This window comes from Anomaloglossus baeobatrachus, chromosome 1 (assembly GCF_048569485.1).
Source record: "Anomaloglossus baeobatrachus isolate aAnoBae1 chromosome 1, aAnoBae1.hap1, whole genome shotgun sequence".
In the NCBI taxonomy this organism is placed as follows: domain Eukaryota; kingdom Metazoa; phylum Chordata; class Amphibia; order Anura; family Aromobatidae; genus Anomaloglossus; species Anomaloglossus baeobatrachus.
This window is the reverse complement of record NC_134353.1, coordinates 325,991,384-326,017,810: the sequence shown is the minus strand read 5'-3', so window position 1 is coordinate 326,017,810 and position 26,427 is coordinate 325,991,384. Positions and strand designations below refer to the sequence as shown.

The 26,427-nt window shown below is 44.5% G+C and overlaps 1 protein-coding gene across 5 annotated transcripts in view; it reads right to left on the bottom strand.

The window, feature by feature from the left end:
• Nucleotides 1–25,582, bottom strand: part of MAPK10 (mitogen-activated protein kinase 10) — a 438,981-nt gene extending 413,399 nt beyond the window's left edge. For 2 of the 5 annotated variants that reach the window (XM_075351827.1, XM_075351845.1), the window contains exon 1: nt 25,239–25,582. In XM_075351827.1, coding sequence (XP_075207942.1) covers nt 25,239–25,241 — 3 coding nt within the window. In that variant the 5' untranslated portion in view covers nt 25,242–25,582. The remainder of the gene's footprint in view (nt 1–25,238) is intronic. The other 3 variants (XM_075351834.1, XM_075351839.1, XM_075351823.1) reach the window with 2 other exon arrangements.
• Nucleotides 25,583–26,427: the final 845 nt, after the last annotated feature.

Genomic DNA, 26,427 nt, shown 5'->3' with positions numbered 1-26,427 from the left:
TTTTGGAATTGATGAATGGTTTGCATCTAGATGTGAACCCTTTGTATTTACTTTCATGGAGTCTTCTCTTTACTGTTGACTTAGAGACAGATACACCTACTTCACTGAGAGTGTTCTGGACTTCAGTTGATGTTGTGAACGGGTTCTTCTTCACCAAAGAAAGTATGCGGCGATCATCCACCACTGTTGTCATCCGTGGACGCCCAGGCCTTTTTGAGTTCCCAAGCTCACTAGTCAATTCCTTTTTTCTCAGAATGTACCCGACTGTTGATTTTGCTACTCCAAGCATGTCTGCTATCTCTCTGATGGATTTTTTTTTTTTCAGCCTCAGGATGTTCTGCTTCACCTCAATTGAGAGTTCCTTAGACCGCATGTTGCCTGGTCACAGCAACAGCTTCCAAATGCAAAACCACACACCTATAATCAACCCCAGACCATTTAACTACTTCATTGATTACAGGTTAATGAGGGAGACGCCTTCAGAGTTAATTGCAGCCCTTAGAGTCCCTTGTCCAATTACTTTTGGTCCCTTGAAAAAGATGAGGCTATGCATTACAGAGCTATGATTCCTAAACCCTTTCTCCGATTTGGATGTGAAAACTCTCATATTGCAGCTGGGAGTGTGCACTTTCAGCCCATATTATATATATAATTGTATTTCTGAACATGTTTTTGTAAACAGCTAAAATAACAAAACTTGTGTCACTGTCCAAATATTTCTCGACCTAACTGTATATCCAGTATTAGATCAGGATAGCCACTGGGAGCACATCTTCTACACATGAAGGGTAGAGAAAGGTGCATCCTACTACACACATTCACACGCACCTGTCCTATTAACAGTCTAGGAAAAGTTTATGCGAGTGTAATTCAACCATTTTAATTCTACAGTGAATATCTCAGTAGACAAAAGGAGTATGATTTGTTTTTATAAAGCTATTTAGGAATTTATTTATAATGATGATGTTTCCTTTAGTTATTTTTATCTTTACCTGGGGAACATCCTTTAGGGGGTTGTCCAGTAATTGAACAACCCCTTCTTATTCCCCATGTTCGACCCCATAAAAATAAAAACACTTACGCTCACCTCTGCCGCCAGCACAGTTCTAGCGATGTCGGGACTCGCATTCCCGGGATCATTGTTATGTCATGCAAGCCCTGCTTTCAATCAGCGTCGGCTTCTCTCTCTTCCCACCTTCAGACACTTAAGTAATAAATAGGAAGTGAGTGGCCACCTCCAGTTAATTACTTAACCGTCCGTAGGCTAGGAGAGAAAAGACGGCGCTGATTGGGCGCAGGCCTAACATGCCATAACAATGTCACATGACCCCAAAAACGCGAGTTCCAACACCGCTGGAACTGCAGCAGCAGGTGAGGTCAGTAAAAGGGTTTATATTTTTATCGGGACGAACATGGAAAATCAGAAGGGGTAGTCCAAGTAGTGGACAGCCCCTTTACACCCTGTTGTAAAGAACTAGTAGTTAAGAGAGAGATCACATGATTTACCAGGTAACTCCACACATCTTTCAGGGCCTGTTTAGTGCATGCAGTGAACATTACTACTACAGCTTTATTAAGGTATCACACTGACCTAAATTATAGAAGCTTGACATAGTGATAGCTCCATCATCCTGCAAATCATTGGTGTTTGAAAATCACATAATTTACCAATATGGGCCTGCCCAATGTACCCGTCCTATTATTTTCACTAGATTTTGTTTTTAAAAATCATACTTAAAGTAATACATAAAAATACCTAAAGAGGATCTTTCACTGGATTTTTAATTTACATTGAGTACCTCCTCGATTTGCCGCTGTTCCAGTAATTCTAGAACAGTTTTTCTTTTTTCTTCTGTGCCCCTCCGTTGAAAAGTTAAGTCCTCCCCAAATAAAGACGCAAAATTTCCCTTCAACCAACTGAGCGTAAGTGTCATTGAGGAGAAAAAAGGAAATGGCCACAGAGAAGTACTGTGATATACATGCACTTTGCTGAAGGGGAGATTGTCATCTATTTTACAGGAAGCATAAGTTTGGAACATAGGCGAAAAAGAAAATAACAATAAAAACTATTGACTTACTCAGTTTACATACAGTGTGTCCACCCATATCCTGTCCACCGCCATTAACTTGAGAACGGCGGCAGCTATAGGAATAGAAGTGGTGTCTAGGTATAGTAAAGTAGCCATGCGCTACGCAATGAAACCACCTATAGCGCCATCTGTTGGAAAACAACGGAGTTAGCATTTTTATCTCAAAAACGAAACGAGATAGAGAGAAAAAGTGAATTATAAAATTGTAGGGCATCATCGACACCTTGCATACAGAAATGCTATGATATGAAACCCATGACCCCCCAAAACATTGAATGCTGGTCACGCATATGGCACTCATTTAACTTTGATGCTCAAAGTGGCCACCGTCAGCTGCAATGCACATCTGGACTCTGGACAGCATACTGTATCTTGCTGCACGTTGTGCAATATGGTAGGTGACACGTTTGCACAAGCATCTGTAATACGTCGTCATAGGTCCTGCAATGTTGGTGGAGGGGTCGCATACACCTGCTGTTTGATGGGGCCTCACAGAAAGAAGTCCAATGGGGTCAGGTCAGGTGAGCATGGAGGGCACTCCACGCAGCCACCATACGTAATGACTTGTAGGAAGGTCTCCATGAGGTATCGCTTCACATCTTCAGCCTTGTGAGTTTTGCACATTCTAATCATAGCATTTCTGTATGCAAGGTGTCTATTCGTATTGAATTGATGATGCCCTACAACTTTGTAATTCACTTTTTTTCTCTATCTCGTTCCATTTTCGAGATAAAAATGCTAACTCCGTTGTTTTCCAGCAGGTGGCGGGCGCTATAGGTGGCTTCATTGCATAGCGCACGGATACTTTACTATATCTAGACACCACTTCTATGCCTATAGCTGCCGCCGTGCTCAAGTTAATGGCGGTGGACAGGATATGGGTGGGACACACTGTAAGTGATGTCAGTCATGCCTTACATTCTCAACTGACTTTGATGGAATTTACATAATAGGAGGAACAGCAATGTACAAGTCTTTATGGGCTAATCCTAAACCCAAAGACTTCCTATTCAATAAATAGCTGTGAACATAAAATAGTACAATAAGTGGCTGACTAAATACATGAATTTTCTTGGGCGACTGAAAATGCTTTATCTCTGAAGTAGGTAAGGATAAATGTTGCCAAAACCTGCTTAGAAGATAATGCATGGCTCACACTTTTAGTATTTATAGTCCTAAGTAGAACGAGGACTATATGATACAGCGTAAACATGGTACTATTTAAATATCGTCTTTGACTCACAGTTACTATAGGGAAAGTTACTGCAGATCAGGGGTCCTCAACCTACAGCTCGGGAGCTATATGTGGCTTGTGGACACATGATGTGTGGCTCGCGGCTGTATTAGCACCAGGTCTACAAAACATCTATGAAGAGAAAGTCTCCATATGGTGAGCAGATCTGAATAGGGGTAAGGTAGGAACCCCTGGATCTTTGTATACTGCCTCAGTGTGATTTCTGTGGAAAGGATTTGTCCCTTATTAGACCGGTTATAAGGGCTCTGGGTGTCACTACTGTGAGGGTGGACAGGAGCTGGATGTGGCTTGTGACCCCTCTCACAGCTGAATGTTGCTCACGACCCTCTCACAGAGCCTAATGTGTCTCTCAAAGTCAGAAAGGTTGGGGACCTCTGCTGTGGATTATTAATCTGGTTGTTAAAATTAGCTAAACACAATTAATGATTTTTCAGAACAGTGAACAAAGAAACTAAATAGTTTGTGAGCAACAGAGCTTTCTAGAAACCTAATTAATCTACAGGGAACGTTTGGGAAGATTACACTATTTTCTGTATTCACAACTGAAGTTGTGAGTTCCCATTAGACAGTAGTTAAAGGGAACCTGTCATGTATAAAATTGCTATTAACCTGCAGAGTTAGTCTGCAGGGTAATAGTGTTTTGACACCATGTGGACGCCGCACTGAGAACCCTTCTGCCGAGAGGAAATTAACTTTATTCCTCCCAGTAGAATTGGGCTTTCAGTCATACAGGTGCAGCTGGCGCAGTTTCAGTCATCACTCAAGATACAGTGAGCAGCAGCTGTAACCATGCACCTGCCCTGACTGACAGCCAGCTCTGTACTAGGGCAATGCTGATCCAGTCGTCAGATACTGATGGAATTTTGGGCCATCTGTCAGTCAGTGCCAGGGGTGTGGTTAGAGGCGCCACTCACTATATACTGAGCAATGACTGAAACTGCGCTGGCCACGCCTCTATGACTGAAACCCCCAAAGCTGCCGAGAGAAATAAAGTTCATTATCCACATGACTTCTGCATCTGCAGGGTCTATCTTTAACTCGCAATCTCTTGTTTGCTGGGGGGAGAAGTGATCTCTGTCACAGACAGTTCAGCACAGTAAAAGGGGGTGGTGTTCCTGTTGTTCATTCACTTTTTAGTTCACAGAAAGAAGCTGCATCACCATGGAGGTCATTATACAGCAGAGCTGAGCAGTCTTGATCTGAATAAAGCCCTGATGTGAGGTAAAACACTTGTTACAGAGCTATATATAATGGTTTTCTGTTTGCCTTTGTCTATTCCCTTCCCTGTTGCTCAATCCCCCTTCTCCCTCTTCATAGAGAATAATGGGTTATGTCATGACACATGCAGTCTATCTCCGATTTCAGTTACCATAAAAGCAACAAAAACACAGCAAAAAACGCAACTGCATTTTTGCACTCTGAATGCTTTCAATGGTAAAAAAGCTGCAAAAACACTGAAAGAATTGACATGCTGCGTCTTTCAAAAATGTAGCAGTTTACCATTTCAGCCACGATAAAAAAAGGCAAGTGAGCGTCTGTGCGTGCATGAGATTTCTGAATTTAATTTGCATGAAAACCTAATTAATTAAAATAATTAACTTTGAAAAGAACATGCAAAAAAAAAATGCAGCAAAAACGAGTGTGAACATAGCTAAAAAAGTGGGCAACGTTAAACTTTTTCTGCACTGCTGATTGCCCATACATTGACAGATATAAGTTACAGTGTAGGTAAGTCAGCATGGAAAAATATAATTTTGAATTTTAATAAGATCAGCAAAAATTGACAGATCAATTATATCTATTTTTAAAAATAATTGGATGCCTGGTGTTCATTCTTTCCACTGAAGCACAGACAGTGAGCTGTGAGACTTGTTTTTGTTTTGCACAACTCACTTTTCATTTGGGCAAAGGCTTCAGGGAAGTCATACAGGAAAATGTAGTAAGCACAATATTGTGCATAGACTGTCACTCTCTTACACAAAATCACACATTAAAGGGGTTTTATTAAAGGGAACCTATCACCTTGAACATGCAGTCCAATCTGCAGGCATCATGTTATAGAGCAGGAGAAGCCGATCAGATTGTATAACCAGTGTTTTAGTCATTCAACTCTCTGCTCTTTTTGGGATTAAAGTGGGCTTTACACGCTGCGACATCGCTAGCATCGGCTAGCGATGTCGAGCGCGATAGCACCCGCACCCGTCGTACGTGCGATATGGTGTGATCGCTGCCGTAGCGAACATTATCGCTAAGGCAGCGTCACACGCACATACCTGTTCAGCGACGCCGCTCTGGCCGCCGATCCGCCTCCTTTCTAAGGGGGCGGGTTGTGTGGCGTCACAGCGACGTCACACGGCAGCCGTCCAATAGCAGAGGAGGGGCGGAGATGGGCGGACGTAATATGCCGCCCACCTCCTTCCTTCCGCATTGCCGGTAGACGGAGGTAAAGAGATGTTCGACGCTCCTGCGGTGTCACACTCAGCGATGTGTGATGCCGCAGGAACGAGGAACAACATCGCTAATAAACAGGCAATGATATTTGGTTTTAGGACAACCTCTCCAAAACCAACGATTTTTGCCTGTTTTGCGATCGTTTAAGATTGCTCGTACGTGTCACACGCTGCGATGTCGCTAAGGACGCCGGATGTGCGTCACTAACGACGTGACCCCGGCGATAAATCATTTGCGATATCGCAGCGTGTAAAGCCATCTTTACAGTCCAGTGGGTGGTGCAATCACTGATTGACAGCTATGTCTACATACATACATACTTATACATAGAAAGCTGTCAGTCATTGATAGAACCTCCCACTGCACCAAAAATCCGAGAAAAAACAGAAGCTGAAATAATTAAATCACAAGTTATAATGAATCTTTTCCTATAAAACTACTGTATTTTTCGTATTATAATAGGAAAATGAGGAATGTGTCTTATAATCTAAATGTAGCTTACCGGGAGGTGTAGAATGGGTACTGTGCTGGCTGCGGGAGCTGTGCGGGCTGCGTGGTTTGTGCTGGCTGCGGGGGCTGTGCAGGCTGCGGAGGCTGTGCGGGCTGCGGGGTTTGTGCTGGCTGCGGGGGCTGTGCAGGCTGCGGAGGCTGTGCTGGCTGTGGGGGCTGAACTGGTTGTGGGCGCTGTATTGGCTGTATGAAGTAGAGCGATGCGGTGTCTCAAATACTCTATTGGCGCTGCAGGCGCAGGCAAATAATGGCACCCGGAATCGCGTGCGCAGATGGAGTTCTCAGCTCAAGATCTCATCTGTGAATGCTTCCTGCCCATTGATCTCCCAGCAGCAGACTTAAGGAAAATGGCACCCATGCAGATGTAATCTCAACTTGTCATTGAGCTAATAGCTCAATCTGCACACGCGCTGACTTTGGGCACCATTTGTTTGAAGCTCGCATCGCTGACAGAGCATCTGGGACACCCACCGCACCATCTGCAGGATCGCCCTACTCCACCATCGCCCATGCCTCCTGTGACCCCTCTCCAGCACCGCTACCGCCCACCTTCCCCCAGTAAGACTTTTTTTCTCTCCCTAAATTTGGGGTGCGACTTATAATCCGGTGTGTCTTTTAAAACGAAAAATACGGTGTAAATATATCAATCTGCTCAGCTCCTCCTGCTCTTTAACATGGTGTATAATCAGAAACATCCAATGCATCATGAAGACTCATATAGGAAAACTCCCAACAGGCAATTAATCAAGAAGAATGGAGTCATAGTCCAAAGTAGTAGTTATAAAAGTGTAAAAAGGGGGGGAGAGATAAAGTGCACCAGATAGGATTTGCCCAACGCGAAACGCAGCGTCGGGGCCCCCTGGACAGCATTGCCGTGGGTTGTTTAATATGGGTGAGCACTTATGACTTTACATACTGAATTGACTTTTTGGCCGCAGCTTGGCCCTGACTTGCAGCTGGCTAATCACCTTTACTTGCACAGTCTGGGCTCTCCATGCCTGAGTCTCTCCACATTTATTTTACGGAATTGTGGTTGTGGGTCCCCCCCCTTATCCGCGTTATTGGACAGCTTGACAGGCCGTTTTAGTCACATGGGGGATGTATTTTGCATCTCGATATGCACTACATGCACGTCATTGGTGTCCTGTGCGCGGATGGGGATGCCCACACCTGTTAGGGTTTAATTTACCCTAGTGACTTAGTGGTTGATTCTAGGCATTGGTAGTACCAAAGATCTTTACAATTTTCTCAAGGAGCACAGTGTGCTTGCCAGCTGCAATTCTGGTACACGCTGCAGTATATGCCATTACACCTTAGTGCTCCCAAGTCACTCTATCCACGGCAACTTTGCTGCCCTATCTGGTGCACTTTATCTCTCCCCCCCTTTTTACACTGTGTGTGGTTTTTATTACATATTGTATCTAATAAAGCTGTACTTTTATAACTACTACTTTGGAATATGACTCCATTCTTCTTGATTAATCTTTAACATGGTGCCAGCAGATCTACTGCATTTTAGGGTGACAAGGAGAACACTTGGCCATATGTTTATCAGTCACCAGATTGGAGAGCTACTCTGCAGGAGAGACTCCATTTCTAGTGGCCTCCAAAAAATCTGGTATAAAAAGGATGGCAATTCATCTGAATGGTTGCCATGTAATACTTCATGGCCTGCCTGATGTTGTTTGCCAGCATTGTCTTATAAGATAACCTCTAAAATCTGGACAGGTTTGTATATACTGTTTTGCGTTTTCACATTTTACACTCAGGTTACCCTAAATTGATACCATTTCCTCCCTACAGCCAAAAATGTTTTCAATACATGATAATCTATACGATACGGTTTCTCTTAAGCAAAAATAAATCTAATATATTCACATTTAGTAAGCGAGTTATTGGGGGGTCTGAAAACAAAAGTTGGAAATGCAATGGCTGACTGTGCGGTGTTAGTTTTCGCAATGAGGCTTGCTCTAAGAATTAGTTGTGTTGCAAACAATAGAATCATTATAGCATACAAAGAAATGTCGTCAATCAACACAAGTCCACATGTTATTACTTCTATAATACTACATTATAGGAAATAATGGCGGTCACTTCCTCCAGTTCACCCTTATGCAAACAGAACTAAAGTCAGAACCTGATGTAATAAACACATGAGTCCACACCTGTATATTTCATACATTTCATTTTATATTTTTAGATTTATTGCCATCAGAATGGTCCTGTTCCAGAAACATCAAAACACAGGGTATTTTCCAAATTAGAGAAGTCCTCACAAGATGTCATCTGATCAACAGACATGTGTGGATAACAGGCGCAGGTGGATCGATGATCAACCCGCGCCTGTTAACCCCTTAGATCGCGCTGTCAAACACTGACAGCTCAATTTAAATGGCTGTGGTGGGGATCACCATGTTCCCTGACACCAAGTGTTGTCATAGTAGCAAACAAACATGCAATCTGTAAATTAAAGGTATCATTGCATTCAGCTTCTTAGCAAAAGTGTGGCACTGGCTTAACTTTATAGAGCAAAATTCTGAATCATGGGGGTGTAAACATCATACTTTGGGGGTGTTTTTCTGCAAAGGGGATAGGATGACTGCACTGTATTAAAGGGAGGATGGCTAGGGTCATGTATTGTGAGATTTTGGCCAACAACCTCCTTCCCTCAGTAAGAGCATTGGAGGTGGGGCGTGGCTCAGTCTTCCAGCATGACAATGACCAGAAACACACAACCAGGGAAACTAGAGAGATAGCTCCGTAAGTTGCATTTCAAGGTCCGAGATTGGCCTAGCCAGTCTCCAGACATGAACCCAATAGAAAATCTTTAGAGGGAGCTGAAAATCAATGTGGCCCAGCGACAGCCCCGAAACCTGAAAGATCTAGAGAAGATCTGTATGGAGGAGTGGGCCAAATTTCCTGCTGCAGTGTGTGCAAACGTGGTCAAGAACTACAGGAAACATCTGACCTCTGTAATTGCAAACAAAGGTTTCTGTACCAAATATTAAAATCTGTTTTTCTATTGTATCAAATACTTATTTTATGCAATAACATGCAATTTAATTATTTAAAGGGAACTTGTCAGGTCAAAAAAGTGTTTTGACCTACAAGCAGCAGCCTGCGTGAGCTGCTAACCCCTTCCTACCCATCCCTGTGTTGTTATATTGTGTAATATGAAAGTAATACAATAACGTTTTATTACTTTAATATTCCCTATGTAAATGATAATGTCTCTACCCCATGGGCGTCTCATCGCCCTGTGGGCGTCTACATGCTTTCCATGGTATCACACCCCTGTGGGCATGATACCATGTATTTACATCAGCGACGTGACCGTCGCTACTTTAGAATCTCACGCGTGTGCGTGCTTACCATTCTCGCCACCTCATCCTGGTATTTGCTCGTCGGCTTCTGATGCGCACTGTGCATGCTCAGAAGACGCCTGCGGTTCCGGTCATGTGCAGTGTGCGTCAGAAGCCGAGAAGCAAGCGCCAGGATGAGGCGGCGAGAATGGTAACCGTACGCGAGATTCTAAAGTAGCGACGGTCACATCCCTGATGTAAATCTATGGTATCACACCCACGGGGGCGTGATACCATGGAAAGCATGTAGGCGCCCACAAGGAGATGAGATGCCCATGGGGCTAGAGACACTATCATTTACATAGGGAATATGAAAGTGCAAAAGGGTTCCATCCAGATTGGCGAGCTGTGGTTTTGAAGGCAAGAACAGCACTGCATATTTTTGGCATCAAAAGTGACAAAAAACCCAAATCAACATATGATAGATTGTTATACCTAAGATTAGGAACATGGCAGGGAAAGGAAAACAATGGCTATGTTGACATCTACGTCTGAGGCCCACTTCATAGTCACCATCGTAGATCCCTTTGTTTTTACAGATATAAAAACAGAATTGCAAGTCAAAGAGGCCACAAAGCACCATTAGTGTCTGTTTTGTGACACATCCAGTCCTGCATCCTGGATTCCCTTTATGACTAAAAGCCGTAATATGAATACAACCTTAAAGTGACTGATCACTAATTAATATGAGATCCGTAGGTGTACATCTGGCACACGCAAAGGTCAGATGAAATTTACTTTAAAAAAAATGAGACAATAAGTGTAGTACACTGCAGCAGCCACTACTCAATGTACAGGGCTGCAGTGTTACGTCCTGTAGGTTGCATTTATCCGTCACTGTTGGAGTGTATTTAGCTGATTCGTTGGGGTGTCAGGTGTTGGACTCCCACCGATCTCATATAGATGAATTATTCCAAGGATAGGGCATCAATATATTAGTGCTGGACAACCCCTTTAATCAATGACTTCAGTCATTGGTAAGGGTAAATTTGTGTCCACCACTTAAAATATAGGGAATACAGTTTCATTTATCTTTTTGTTTTGTTTCAGTTGCATTCATTTTATATTATGCTTGAGAATAGTATATAAATCAGGGGTACACAACCTGCAGTCTACGGTGCCATATTATGTGGCCCCTAACCTTCTGTATACAGTAGTTTCCATGTCAGAGGGCAGAAGAGTAGCACACTGCTCAGGAGTAGGTGTGGGCAATCACAAATATCCCCTGATTAGCACTCCAGACAGTCATATGCAGGCCCGGACTGACCATAGGGCAATTCTGGCAAATGATAGATGGGCTGGTCCCTATAGTGGGCCGGTGCCTGTAGTGGGCCGCTCTATCTGCAGTCACCGCCGCTCTGCTCAGCAGTGTGCAGGCCAGGCTGCATTATTTGCCGTGCGCACACTAGCTGCAGCAGGAGGCAGCGGGCTGTGCTGTGCCGCCCCTGCTGTGTGATAGTGTGCCCGGCATGCACACACTGCTGAGGAGCGTGGCAGTGACGGTCACCGCAGCTTCCTCCTTCCTATTCAAAAGTATTTGCTTCTTTCAGACGTAAATACATTTGAACAGTGCACCGGGACTGGGCTCGCCCCCGACGTGCAGCAACGTGATGAGATCAGCACCTTGCTGACGTCATCACAGTGCTGCGGGCGTCACACTGGATACATCAGGCAGCGGTAAGTGCTCGATGGAGGAGCCGAAGATGAAAGGTTTAATTAATGGGGATGAGTGGGGAAAAGCTGGGGACACATAACAGGGGTACATTTGTGAAGGAACACAGCTTTGTGACAGGCAGGGGTGGTTACTGTATTCCGAGGGAGGGGGGGAGGCAGGAGTGTGTAGTGATGGAGTAGTGTATTTTGTGTGTGTGTGTAGGGGGTGATGGGGGATGCATTGTATTATGTCTGGGGAAGGGATAATGGGGGGTGCATTGTATTGTATGAGTGTGTCTGTTGGGGGTGATGGGGGGTGCATTTTGTGTGTGATTGTGTGTGTGTGTAGGGTTGTGCATTGTATTGTGTGTGTGTCTATGGGAGGGGGTGATGGGTGGTGAATTGTATTGTGTGTGGAGAGGGGGTGATGGGTTGTGCATTGTATTGTGTGTGGGGAGGGGTAATGGAGGGTGCATTGAATTGTGTGTGTGTGGAGAGGGGGTAATGGGGGGTGCATTGTATTTGTGTGTGTGTGTGTAGGGGCTGATGAGGCGTGCATTGTATTGTGTGTGTGTGTGTGTGTGTATGGGGGGAGAGGTAATGGAGGGTGCATTGTATTGTGTGTGGGGGAGGGGTAATGGGGGTGCATTGTATTGTGTGTGTGGGGAGGGGTAAGGGTGGGTGCATTGTATTGTGTGTATGTGTGTGTGTGTGTGTGTGTGTGTGTGTGTGTGGAGGGGGTAATGGGGGGTGCATTGTATTTGTGTGTAGGGGATAATGGGGGGTGCATTTTATTGTGTGTGTGGGGGGAGGGGTAATGGAGGGTGCATTTGTATGTGTGTTTGTGGGGGGAGGGGTAATGGAGGGTGCATTGTATTGTGTGTGTGGGGAGAGTGTAATGGGGGGTGCATTGTATTTTGTGTGTGTGTGTGGGGAGGGGTGATGGGTGGTGCATTGTATCGTGTGTGAGGAGGGGTAATGGAGGGTGCATTGAATTGTGTGTGTGGGGAGGGGATAATGGGGGGTACATTGTATGTGTGTAGGGGGTGATGAGGGATGCATTGTATTGTGTGTGTGGGGGGGGGAGAGGTAAAGCCTGCTTTACACGCTGCAATGTATCTTACAATGTGTCGGCGGGGTCACGTCGTAAGTGACGCACATCCGGCATTGTAAGTTACATTGCAGTGTGTAACTGCTACGTGCGATTGCGATTGAACGTTAAAACGTTCATCGCATACAAATCGTACCTTTCTCTAGAATTGCAGTCAGATTGTTCATCGTACCCGGGGTAGTACACATCGCAGTGTGTGACACCCCGGGAACGATGAACAGATCTTACCTACGTCCTGCGGCTCCCGGCCCACAAAGCAGAAGGAAGGAGGTGGGCAGGATATTTACGTCCCGCTCAGCTCCGCCCCTCCACTTCTATTGGCCGGTTGCCGCGTGACGTCGATGTGACGCCGAACGTCCCTCCCACTCCAGGAAGTGGATGTTCGCCGCCCACATCAAGGTCGTATGGAAGGTAAGTACGTGTGACGGGAAATAATCGTTTGTGCGACACAGTCAACAAATTCAACGTGCCGCACATACGATGGGGGCGTTGCAAATCGCATACGATATTGTATGCGAAATTGCAACGTGTAAAGCAGGCGTTATGGAGGGTGCATTGTATTGTGTGTGGGGGGAGGGGTAATGGGGGGTGCATTGTATTGTGTGCGTGGGGAGGGGTAATGGAGGGTGCATTGTGTGTGTGTGTGTGTGTGTGTGTGTAAGGGGTAATGGGGGTGAATTGTATTTGTGTGTAGGGATGATGGGGGGGTGCATTTTATTTGTGTGTGTGTGTGTGTGTGGAGGGGTAATGGAGGGTGCATTGTAGTGTTTGTGTGTGTGTGTGTGTAATAAATATTACTACTACTAATAATAATAATAATAAAAAAAAGGGGGCAATATGGGGGGATATTATGGGGAGAGGCAGTGTGGGGGTGTATTATAAAGAGAGCAGTGTGGAGGGGACATTATGGAGAGAAGCTGTGTATGGGGACATTATGAAAGAGGCAGCGTGGGGGTATATTAATGAGAGAGGCAGTGTGGGAGGTATTTTGGAAAAGGGCAGTGTGGGGGGATATTTTGTGAAGGAAGCACAACAATTATTTATTCAGGGGCACTGCATGGGAGATATTTATATTTATGGGGCAGCAGAATGATACTTTTATTTTTAAAGGTGCTCTGTGGGGAAGTGCTGCTAAAGAATAAAGATGGAGGGCTTCAGAGATGAGCAGTGGGCACGAAACCTCATCATGGCGTTTGTACTGCGTTGAGACAAAAGGGATGGGATCGACTCAGAAGATGTCACCTATAAAGGTACCTGGATGTAAATGATTATTTATGATATTGCCTGCGTCTCATCAGTATTGTGGTTCCTGTATGGTCCGCAGTCTGATAACAACTCCCAGCATATCCTTACCATTATTAAGGACAAGTTGGGAGTTGTAGATTCCGGCATCTTCCGAGCCTTCCCATTGGTTTGCATTGTAAAATACAGAGCGTTTTCCGAGTGGAAAACACCAGAAGAATGGAGCGGTCACTTCTTTTAATCACTCGGTGGTTTTAGAAACCTGAAATGGGTAAAAGATGCTCAAAAGACTGAACCTGTGCACAGCGAGTAGATGCATATGGTCATTCGAGGATTTTTTCATAGTGGTTTCCATGGTGGGATATGCCCCCAAAAAATGTCATTGCACATTCCCTAAAAGGTATGTGTCCAAAATTATCACCAGTAAAAACAACAGCTTCCCTGATCCCCTATCTGTAGAATAGGTCATCAATATTAGTTCAGGGGAATCTGATTTTGTATCCCTGCCCATCAGCTATATGACGAGGCTGCAGCATTATGTGGAGAGCAGCGTCCTCTTCATTATCTGCGAGACCCAGCTCTGTAGGGAAAATAGCGGCTTCACCAGGTCCTACTATTAAGAGCAATAAATAGGCCTGAGCTGTAAAACTGGATGCAGCTGTGACTACATGTTATATGGTGTGTTACACAATCTACAAGTGCACAAAAATATTACACATTCACCATGCGAAAAGTGGGCCTGTGCACCCCCAAATGCCAGGGCTGAATTTTAGTCCCAGTCCGGCCCTGGTCATATGTGAGATGAAGTGGTGACTACCTATGCATCCAGCTCTCACTATACAAGAGAATAATGAAATGCAGCAAGCTCCTAACACCCATAGTATTAATAATATGAAGAGAGTTTTATCAGTAATGATTAGGGAAGAAGAGTACCCCATTCTCCTTATGGGAGTACTGATAGTGAAACCTTCAGCTTTTGGACATTTATGACATACAGCGGTGAAAAAAGTATTTAACACGTCACCAATTTTCTAACTAAATTTATTTCTAAAGGTGCTATCGTCATAAAATTCTTAGCAAATGTCGGTAATAACCCATCCAATCTACACAGGCCAAGAAATCAAACCATAGATATTAAGAAATTAAATTATGTGTAATATTGACAAATGTCACAGAGAAAAAGTATTGAACACGCTTTCTGAAATTTAATTGATATTTCATACAAAAGCCTTTGTTGGTGATGACAGCTTCAAGATGCCTTCTCTGTAGAGAACCTAGTTGCATGCATTGCTAAGGTGCGATTTTGGGCCATTCTTCCACACAAACATTCTTCAAATCCTGAAGGTTCTATGTGCTCCTTCTATGAACTCTGAGCTTTAGTTCCTTTCATAATTTTTTATTAGATTCAGGTGAAGTGATTAGCTGGGCCATTTAGGCAGCTTTTTTTTCTTTCTCTGAAGCCAATTGAGAGTTTCCTTGGCTTTGTGTTTGGGATAATTGTCTTGCTGAAATGTCCACCTTCATTTCAACCTCATCATCCTGGCAGCATATTTTTCCCAAGAATTGTCTATTCATCCTTCCTTCTATTAAGTTTGCCAGTGTCATATGCTGAAAAAGAGCCCCAAACTTTGATGTTCCCACCTGCAAACCTTACTGTTAGTATGTTTTTTTTGGGGTGATGTGCAGTGCCTTTTGACCTCCAAATATGGTGTATATAATGGCATTCAAAGAGTTCAATTTTAGTCTCATGTGATCAGACTATATTCCCCTAGTATATCACAGGCTTGTGGTTGAGCAACCTTGAAAAATGCCTTTTGTTCATCAATGGAGTATTGCGTCATGAGCTAGGGCGTAACTACCGCGGTCGCAGGGGTCGCGATTGCGACCGGGCCCGCAGGTTAGGGGCCCGCGCTGCAGATCAGCAGCCGGCTCCTGTCAGTGAGAGGAGCTGCGCTGTTCGTGCATTTTCAGTAGAAGCGGCCGGGCAGCGTGAGCTCTGCCCCCTCCAGTCTCTGCATGTGATTACACTGTGGTGCCGGCCTCTGCAGGAGATAGATCAGGTGAGGGCAGCAGTGCAGTGTGACCGGCACTTACCGTGTCCCTCTGTCCCAGCAGCGCAGACATAGCTGTATATACTCTGCCCCCCTCCCCCTCGCTCTGTGCAGTCACCGACAGCATCCGATGGTATATATAGTTATGTGCGACCATGTGGAGAGGGGTGAGCTGTGGCAGGAAAGTGCATCTGACCTTCTTTACGTTCTATGTTATCTTAATGTAAACCGTTCAGGTGCTGCTTTGGACACTTTGGGATTTGGTGGTGGGGAGGGGGATGAGGCTGATCAGGTGATTGGGGTCGCCATCCCACAGAATCAGTCACACCGTGAGCAGAGGGGGGAAGTGTGCAGCAGTTTGATGAAAGCAGCACAGCCATGTCCTGTATCTAAATCCAGCTAAATTACTGTGCACTGCTCTGCTACATACACAGATGCCCTTGTGCACACGTGGCTTTTTTCATGCGTTTTTCCTTGCTTTTTTTAATCGATAAAAGCAAGGAAAAATCATCTCAGCAAAGTCTGAGAATCCTGACTTGCTGTGCCCACGCTGTTTTCTTGCAGTTTTTGTTGCTGAAAAAAGAAGCAGCGTGTCAGTTGTTTCTGCATTTTTTTCCTGCTTTTTCACCAATTGACTTCAATGGAGTCAGTGAAAAATGCAGGAAAAAATGCATGTGTAATGCCCACGTTGAATATTTGTGTGTTATATGCTTTATTTGACGACACTGGGGCTCCCTGCAGCCATTTCCTCATCTCAGTCTTTACTGCAGGACATTGCTTCTGGGAAGTCCAGTGATATCACAAGGTGAATCGACTTCATGCCTGCGGATCACCGGGGTGTCCTGCACATCCGCCGCCATGAACTCAGTTCACCTTGTGATGTCACCAGGGTTTCCTGCACCTAGGCCTTGTGGTCTTTACCACGGGACCTTGTTGCAGGGAACTCTTGTGATGGAGGTGCCCTGGTTTGTGAGGCGATCCATACCTCAGTAAACCGGGGTCATCATGGTGATTACCTAGGGTTGCCATGGCAGTGATCGGATCCCTGTGATTGCACTACAGGGACCTGATCACCAGAGAGGGGTAAGCGATTCCTCTCCCTGCCTTCTGAATGTAGCAATCGCATTGATTGCAGCATTTAGAGGGTTAAACTGCCGAGAGCGGCGCGGGTACTGCTCCTAGCAGCGAGAGCCAGGACCTGGCGACCGCGGGGGTACAGCGCTTGAACCCCCATGATTGCCATGACTAAAAAACGCTCAAAAAGTAGGTGAAAAAACACGCAAACGCAATAAAAAATGCTCGTTTTTTTCAGTTGCTTTTTTTTCATTCCAAACATGCGTTTTTATGTGTAGATTTTCTGCACATAAAAACGCAATGTGAGCACATGGCCTAAAGTAGATTTGATGCAGTGTGTCCTGGGAGGGTGCTTTATCTTCACAATACGTGAGCTGACTTCAGCAGCCAATAGTTGGTGGTTGGGGTGAGGAGAGCAGGCAGGAGAGTAACAATCACACACGCAGAGATTGTTACCAGGTCCAAAGGTACAGGGGACACGCCAACCCCAGCTCCTACTTCAGCTGGATGAGCGTCTGAGGGCTAAAATGCATCACAGCACATAGACCCGCTGGGTCCCTGCACTGCGATACATGCTGCTGGGCAAATAGTGGCTGGCAGCTGATGTCCATACCGTGACTGGGGGAAGAGCATGGTAGTACTGTCATGCTCTATAGCACACACTCTGATGTCAGCTGCAGGCCACTCCGCGCTGGCTACAGAGGACACTTGGTGATGTGGGAGTAGAGACAAGATGAGTAGAATTTTTTTTAAATTATTTATATTTTTTTAATTATGCATTAGAGACAGTCTCAGACCATATATACCAGGATGGGGGATATATATACCAGGATGAGGAACATATACTGTATATCAGGATGGGAGACATATATTAGGATGGGCCCAGGATGTGCAACATTTTTACTAGGATCGGCCCAGGATTGGATAAATATATACCAGGATGGGGACGTTATATACCATGTATACCAGGATGGGGAACATGTATACCAGGATGCGGACATATATACCAGTATGGGGACATATGTACCAGGATTGGGAACATTACTGCATAATGAAGGGGCAATTATCTGACCAACGTCCGGAGGGGGGCCCAGGTCCAACTTTCGCACCGGGGCCCATCACACTCTAGTTACGCCACTGGTCATGAGTGTGCATTCAGGCCATTGAGGTTTAGTGCATTACTTATTGTTATCTTTAACTCAAGTGTAGCTGCTGATGCCAGGTCTTTCTGTAGCTCTACCCAAGTAGTTCTTAGCTGTTATACAACTCTTCTAATAATTCTTTTCACTCCTCTGTCTGAAATCTTGCAGGGATCACCTGGTTGTGGTGCATTTATGGTGAAATGATGCTCTTTTCACTCTGGAGTGTGACCCCCACAGTGCTCACTTGGTCTTTCAGTGGTTTAGAAATTCTTTTGTAACTAATGCCATCAGGATGTTTTGCAACAATAAGGTGGCAAGGTCTTGAGACAGCTCATTGGTTTTACCTCTGATGAGATGTTTCTTGTTTGGCACCTTGATAATGAAACACCTTTTAACAGGCCATCAGTTGAACAAAATTATATTATTTTTCACTAAGTGGCAGGATTGCTTTCTAATTATTGAGAAATTTCAGTTAGTGTCATGATTTTCCATGACTTTTTAGACCACATTTTCTGCATGCGTTCAATAATTTTACCCTGTGTAATTTCTCATTATTACACTTAATTTATGGACATTTATGGTTTGATTTATTTGCATGTGTGGATTGGATAAGTTGTTACCGACATCTGGTGAAAATTTCATGTCAATAGCATCTTTAGAAATATATTTCATTAAAAGATTGGTGATGTGTTCAATACTTATTTCACCCCCTGAATACTTTTGATGTACCATAAACCCATCAAAAGGTAATACGCTGTTTGCTGTTCTTGGAAGTCATTCAATATGACAATATAGCCCTCCCTCCAGAAAAGTTTGGACTCAAATGATCTAAATATATAACTTTTCAATTCATAATATGTCTCAAATCTCCTAATGATTGTTAACGATTTAATGAATTTTGTGTGTTAGAAATTAACTCTACATTCAATAGTACAAATTGAGGAGTCATTAGTCAAGTGACCTTGATCAATGTCAAATAATCATTGAAAATGTTTTCATTTATTTTGGAAGTAAAGTGATGTTCCAACCTGTTGCGTATATATTCAAACCTTTGTATGCACCATTGCGTTGCTTTCTTTTACCTATATTATTATGATCTAGATTACATATACATTATATCTCAAGTTAAGGCCGCTTTACACGCTGCAACATCGCTCAAGCGATCTCGTTGGGGTCACGGAAATTGTGACGCACATCCGGTCGCTTTAGCGATGTCTTTGCATGTGACACCTATGAGCGATTTTGAATCGTCGCAAAAATGGTCAAAATCGCTCATCGGCGACATCCCCCCTATTCTTGAATATCGCTGCTGCTCGGTGTACGAAGTAGTTCGTCGCTCCTGCGGCAGCACACATCGCTATGTGTGACAGCACAGGAACGAGGAACCTCACATTACCGGGCCGGCGGCCGCCCGCAATGAGGAAGGAAGGAGGTGGGCGGGATGTTACGTCCCGCTCATCTACGCCCCTCCGCTTCCATTGGGCGGCGGTTCGGTGACGCTGCTGTGACGTCGCTGTGACGCTGAACGAACCGCCCCCTTAGAAAGGAGGTGGTTCGCCGGTCACAGCGACGTCGCTAGGCAGGTAAGTAGTGTGACGGGTCCGCGCGATGTTGTGCGACACGGGCAGTGATTTGCCCGTGTCGCACAACCGATGGGGGCGGGTACCCACGCTAGCGATATCGGTCACAATATCGCAGCGTGTAAAGCGGCCTTTACTCAGTAAGTTCTCACTTATAAATGACTGTGTTCCTGGCTTCACTTAGGCCATAAGAAGACTACAAGAACAAACCCAGACTGAATTTTGTCCTGGGTTGTGAATTACGGTGCTCCTGACATCCTACATTTTAAAGGGAACTTGTTATATTTGACAGGACATATTATATACTAGCAGCATGATATATTGCTAGAGTAGATGAGGAAAGTTCTATACAGATCTGTGGGGAAAGACTCAGAATAATTCAGTAAAATCTCTGCTCATTTGTTTCTTAGCAGATAAGTGGGAGGTCCAAATCAGTAGTTGACAGATATCTTTGTATGTCCACTTATATAGGAAACCAAGTCAATCATTACGCTGGACCACACCATTGACAGCGGGAAAAGAAGAGATTTTAATGAATAAAAAAAACTATTAATACTGAATAATTTCCTATATGTCAAGCTGCTCAATTTCTACTACTCTATAGTGCCTTTATGCTTCACAAATACTTGCTTCTTAGTGTTAGTATATCACATAGAATCCTAATAAAATACATTTACAGAGGTTGTCAACTACTTTAACATTGATGGTCTATCCTAAGGGGTACTTTGCACACTACAACATCGCAAGCTGATTGCTGCGATGCCGAGCGCGATAGTCCCCGCCCTCGTCGCAGATGCGATATCTTGTGATAGCTGCCGTAGCGAACATTATCGCTAGGTCAGCGTCACACGCACTCACCTGGCCTGCGACATCGCTTCTGGCCGGCGAACCGCCTCCTTCCTAAGGGGGCGGGTTGTGCGGCGTCACAGCGACGTCACACGGCAGGCGGCCAATCGAAGCAGAGGGACGGAGATGAGCGGGACATAAACATCCCGCCCACCTCCTTCCTTCCTCATTGCAGCCGGGACGCAGGTAAGGTGATGTTCCTCGCTCCTGCGACTTCACATACAGCGATGTGTGCTGCCTGCTGGAACGAGGAACAACATCGTACTGTCGCTGCTGCAAAATTATGGAAATGTCGGACCCTACACCGATCATACGATAACGACACTTTTGCGCTCGTTAATCATATGTAAAAGGATTTACATACTGCGATGTCGACAGTGACGCCGGATGTGCTTCACTTTCAATTTGACCCCACCGACATCGCACCTGCGATGTCGCAACGTGCAAAGTACCCCTTAGGATAGGTCATCAATCTCTGATCAGCTGGGGTCCCCCGCCAATCAGCTGTGATAGCAGGCGGACGGAAATGCTCATTTCTGGAGCTGCCCTGTCAACCAATCTGCCTCCCACTCAAATCTATAATAGGCGGATGTGCAGTACCCGGCCATGGCCACTATCAGGAGACGGGGACGTTCCGGAACTGAGCATTCCAGCTGCCTGCTGCTGCTGGCGGCACTAAGTGATAGCAGCTGATCAGCGGGAATGCGGAATGCCGGACCCCAGCCAATCAGACATTGATGACCTGTCCTAAGGGTAGGCCATAAATGTAAATGTAGTGGACAACCTCTTTAAGTTTGTGGTTGTAATGTGATAAAATAAGGAAAATGTCATGGGGTATGAATGTTGTATAACAAGCTGCCTGTAGATTGCATAGCATTTCCAATATAACAACTTACCGTACATACTTACAAAACTACAACTAAGAGTAAAATATAATCGGCTGTAACTAGGAACACGGGACTGCAGCTCTCTGCGAAAGGCTTGTTCTATATATACAGCGCCATTCTGACCCATTGAATGGACTTGGTATTGCAGCTTGGATCCATTCAAGTGATAAAGACTGAGCTGCCAACCCAACACAAACTTACTCTGTGTACAATAGAGCTGATGTTTCTAAAATAAATGTAGACCTTTTTTTTTTTTTAACACCTTTAATTAACCTTGACATCTCCGAGGATTCAAAACTTCTAAAGGTATGATGATCGCAATTCTATATGAGGGGGTCGGACAGGTTATCTTTATTTCAACAAATAGGTTGGGTAATGATTGTGTGGCATTTACTAATATATAGGTATTATCAGTCCTTCTCCTGCACTTGTTAGTACTGCCTCCTCGCAGACCTTCATGTTCTCAAAAAGTCCACTGATAGACAGTCATGTAGCCAGACTTGTCCATTAGTCTCTTCCAAATGAAAACACAGCACATAGGAAAACTGGCCACATGGACATGGTGTGGCTACATATACATGGTCTAGCCACATGGACATGGTCTGGCCACATGGACATGGTCTGGCCACATAGACATGGTCTAGCCACATGGACATGGTCTGGCCACATGGACATGGTCTGGCCAAATGGACATGGTCTGGCCACATGGACATGGTCTGGCCACATGGACATGGTCTGGCTACATGGACATGGTCCGACCACATGGATATGGTCCGACCACATGGACATGGGCTGGCCACATGGACGTGGTCTGGCTACATAGACATAGTCTGGCCACACGGACATGGTCTGGCCACACGGACATGGTCTGGCCACACGGTCATGGTCTGGCCACACGGACATGGTCTAGCCACATGGACATGGTCTGGCTATACGGATATGGTCTGGCTACATGGACATAGTCTGGCTACATGGACATACTCGACCACATAGACATGGGTTGGCCACATGGACATGGTCTAGCTACATGGACATGGTCTGGCCATATTGATATGGTCTGGCTACATGGACATAGTCTGGCTACATGGACATACCCGACCACATGGACATGGTCTGGCCATATGGATATGGTCTGGCTACATGGACATAGTCTGGCTACATGGACATACCCGACAAGATGGACACGGGCTGGCCACATGGACATGGTCTAGCCACATGGACATGGTCTGGCCATATGGATATGGTCTGGCTACATGGACATAGTCTGGCAACATGGCCCTCTGTTAATGACCATTTTGAGAAAAGGGGGATCTGAGATGAGGCTGTACTAACAGGTGCAGGGAGGAGAACCTGTAATACTTATACGAGTAAGTGCCACAAAATCCACTCCCACGACACATCTCTTAAGGTCAAATTCAGACATCCATGTAATATGGTCCAACTACGTACCGTGATGCATGGCCACTGCTCTCATGGCCTGAACTTTTCATCCAGATAGCCATCTATGAGGCTGGCAAGTTCAGGTCAGAAGATGTGCCAAACATTGTGGTTCATACTCGGTCTGTGAGACAGGGATGCCTAAATTTATCCTAAAATAAAGAATAAGGGTAAAACACTTATGGGATATGTAATGTTTAGGCATACTGATCCCTATGGATATAAATGTTGCCTACAGAGCCAACAGGAAGATCAGACATAAAGGTTAAAACAGCGAGTCTAGGCTAAAAGCAGGACAAGAATAACAGCCTGACACAAAGGAAAAATGTCACACCTTATATAAATTTATTGATGTCAATAGCATTCTTCATGTCTCATACCTTTTCTTCAAGAACAGCAACTGACAAGAAACCATTGCCAGCAAAAGGCAACAAAGGGAATAGTTCTTCAAGGAACAGCTCACCCTAGTGTGTCTATCCATAAAGGCTCCTCGTTTTTAGAGCAGCATGCGGAGCACATTCATTTTCTGTGCCTGCTGCAGAATTCTGGTACAGTACCAGTGGAGAAACAAGAACACCATCACCACCCATTACAATTTGACAGCTGTCAATTCCGCTGGGGGCTCTATAGATTAGCATTCTAATGGGGGGAAGGGAAGCAACGTCGGCTAGTCACAAAATTCGGCTGCCTACATGAAACAGCATAACAAAAACCTACAAATTTGCCATTGGCAAAATGAATGCCTCCAATCTGGCTGAATAGAGTAGTTCATTAGCGCTGCAGAGCCATGGAATGAACCCATCAAACTGACAACATGCATATTGACCAAATCCGACCTCTTTTTATCCTAAATAGCAGTGTGCCTGCATCCTCAAACCCCTGTGGCCTTAATATACAATGCTGGAAATAATTAGCACATAATATTATCAGGGTGATGGGCACACATATGATGAGGCTGGCACTAAAAATCAATATATGAATGTAGCATCCAACAAATAAATGTGCCACGACGAAGCCAAAGGCAAGAGGTTTATTACCTGTGCAGAAAACAGCACTAGTAATGGAATAAGGCAGAAAATCCTATACAGACGGGTATACGTACTATGGCGTGATCTAGGTATCTGCAGCACCCTGGTAATAAACCAAGAGGGTATTTATGCTGCACTCTTGGCACACAGAGAAGACAACCTGTCACTATGCTGCAGCCACCAGTCTCCTTATTAACCCAGTCCACGCTGGAGTGAGGCCTGCAGCATACTGCAGTGTCGTCATTTACCCATGGAAAGCCAGCAGCATCACTCAGCAGTTATAAGGCTCTGGCCTGGTGGATTGTGCCACCCTAGGCATTGGCACTGCCTTCTGCACAGCAAAGTGTCATTTATCGCCTGCTTCATGCCACCTTCTCCCCTGATCACCAAGGTACCACATACAGAAGAGATTGCGGAAGATGCTGGAGCAATGCAGCAAAAGCAAAGAAGACTCTGGAGATGTCATATTCTTACATTAAAGTGCTGCAATACCAATGTAGCCATTTATGTCACCAAATCATGTCATATTTAGCATTTTCCATGGCTATGGTGCTGCATTGTGTGCTAGAAGACAATCCCAGATTTCTATTGGGTAAATATGTGTAAATATATAAACAATGAGATACATTTCTTATATGATGATGTAAATAGCGGCGTGTCGTTATGATCTTCACCATCAGCATCAGTGCGAGGAGCTGACATTGAGAGCTCTGCTGAAGCCTGACTTTTAGGCCATTTTAAGAGGAAAAACAAAGCTGCGGAAAGGTTTATAGGAGAAACAGTAACTGGAGGCGAGATCCTGTGTGGTCAATAGCAGCAAGGACAGCACTAATGTGTACAGGCACCAGCTGCCTCAGCACTTACTGGTCCTGCTGTAATGTGCCGTATATCCATATGAGATATAGATATATATATATATATATATATAGATATATATATATAAATATATATATATATATATATATAAACATATATATCTATATAAAAAAATAAATTTTTAATTTATATATATATATATATATATATATATATAGTGTGATCACACAGGGGCATCAGCTCTATACAGTCACCAGCTGCCTCAGCACTTACTGGTCCTGCTGTAATGTGCCGTATATCCATATGAGATATATATATATATATATATATATATATATAGATATAGATATATACATATATATATATATATATAAATATATATAAAAATATATGTATATATATATATATATATATCTATATAAAAAAATAAATTATATATATATATATAGTGTGATCACACAGGGGCATCAGCTCTATACAGTCACCAGCTGCCTCAGCCCTTCCACTGGTCCTGCTGTAATGTACCATATGTCCATATGTTATAGACACACACCTATATATAGAGATGGAGCATCAGCTCCATGCAGGCAGTGCAGCAGGATGACAGCAATGTCAGGCAGACTGTCAGCCCCCATCCCCCCCAGTAACATGGTCCATCCATAGTCATCACCCCACCCAGTGCCACCATCACAGGGTTACTCACCATTCCGTGCCTGCAATGCCAGGGTCCAGATGCAGAGGCTCTTCTAGGTGTCCTTCTTACACCACATTCCACACGCCAACTGAAGGGGGATGGGTGACCAGGTGACTTCGGGGTCCCCAAGATGGGGCTGGAGCATAGACAGAGCAGAGCTGTGGGGACAGAGAGGAAGGAGCTGGCATGGGAGTGCTGGCAGGCGTGCTGCTGAATCACCTTCCCTCACTGCCCGGACAGCATTGTGCGGCGGGATGCTGCTGCCTGTACCATTGTGGAAGCTACAGAGGAGACAGGCAGAGGGGTTTGGGGAAGGGAGTAGCTATGGCAACTGAAGGGAGCACTCATGACGTCACACAGAGGTCTCAGGGGGTGAGGTGGGTGGTGAGCAGGGGGAGGGAAGAAGAGAGTAATCTGCAGCCGTAGCATACAGCATCCCATGCCATCACCTCCCTCATACAGCACCCTGTGTACTACAATGGCAGGACACACACTGCTGATTACTGGCTGCACACATACAGGGTGTACTCCTATATACACACATACATCACTGTGTATACATATACAGGCTGTACTATATACTGTACTCACATACATCACTGAGTATACATATACAGGCTGTACTATATACTGTACACACATACATCACTGAGTATACATATACAGGCTGTACTATATACTGTACTCACATACATCACTGAGTATACATATACAGGCTGTACTATATACTGTACACACATACATCACTGAGTATACATATACAGGCTGTACTATATACTGTACACACATACATCACTGAGTATACATATACAGGCTGTACTATATACTGTACACACATACATCACTGAGTATACATATACAGGGTGTACTATATACTGTACACACATACATCACTGAGTATACATATACAGGCTGTACTATATACTGTACTCACATACATCACTGAGTATACATATACAGGCTGTACTATATACTGTACTCACATACATCACTGAGTATACATATACAGGCTGTACTATATACTGTACTCACATACATCACTGAGTATACATATACAGGGTGTACTATATACTGTACACACATACATCACTGAGTATACATATACAGGCTGTACTATATACTGTACACACATACATCACTGAGTATACATATACAGGCTGTACTATATACTGTACACACATACATCACTGAGTATACA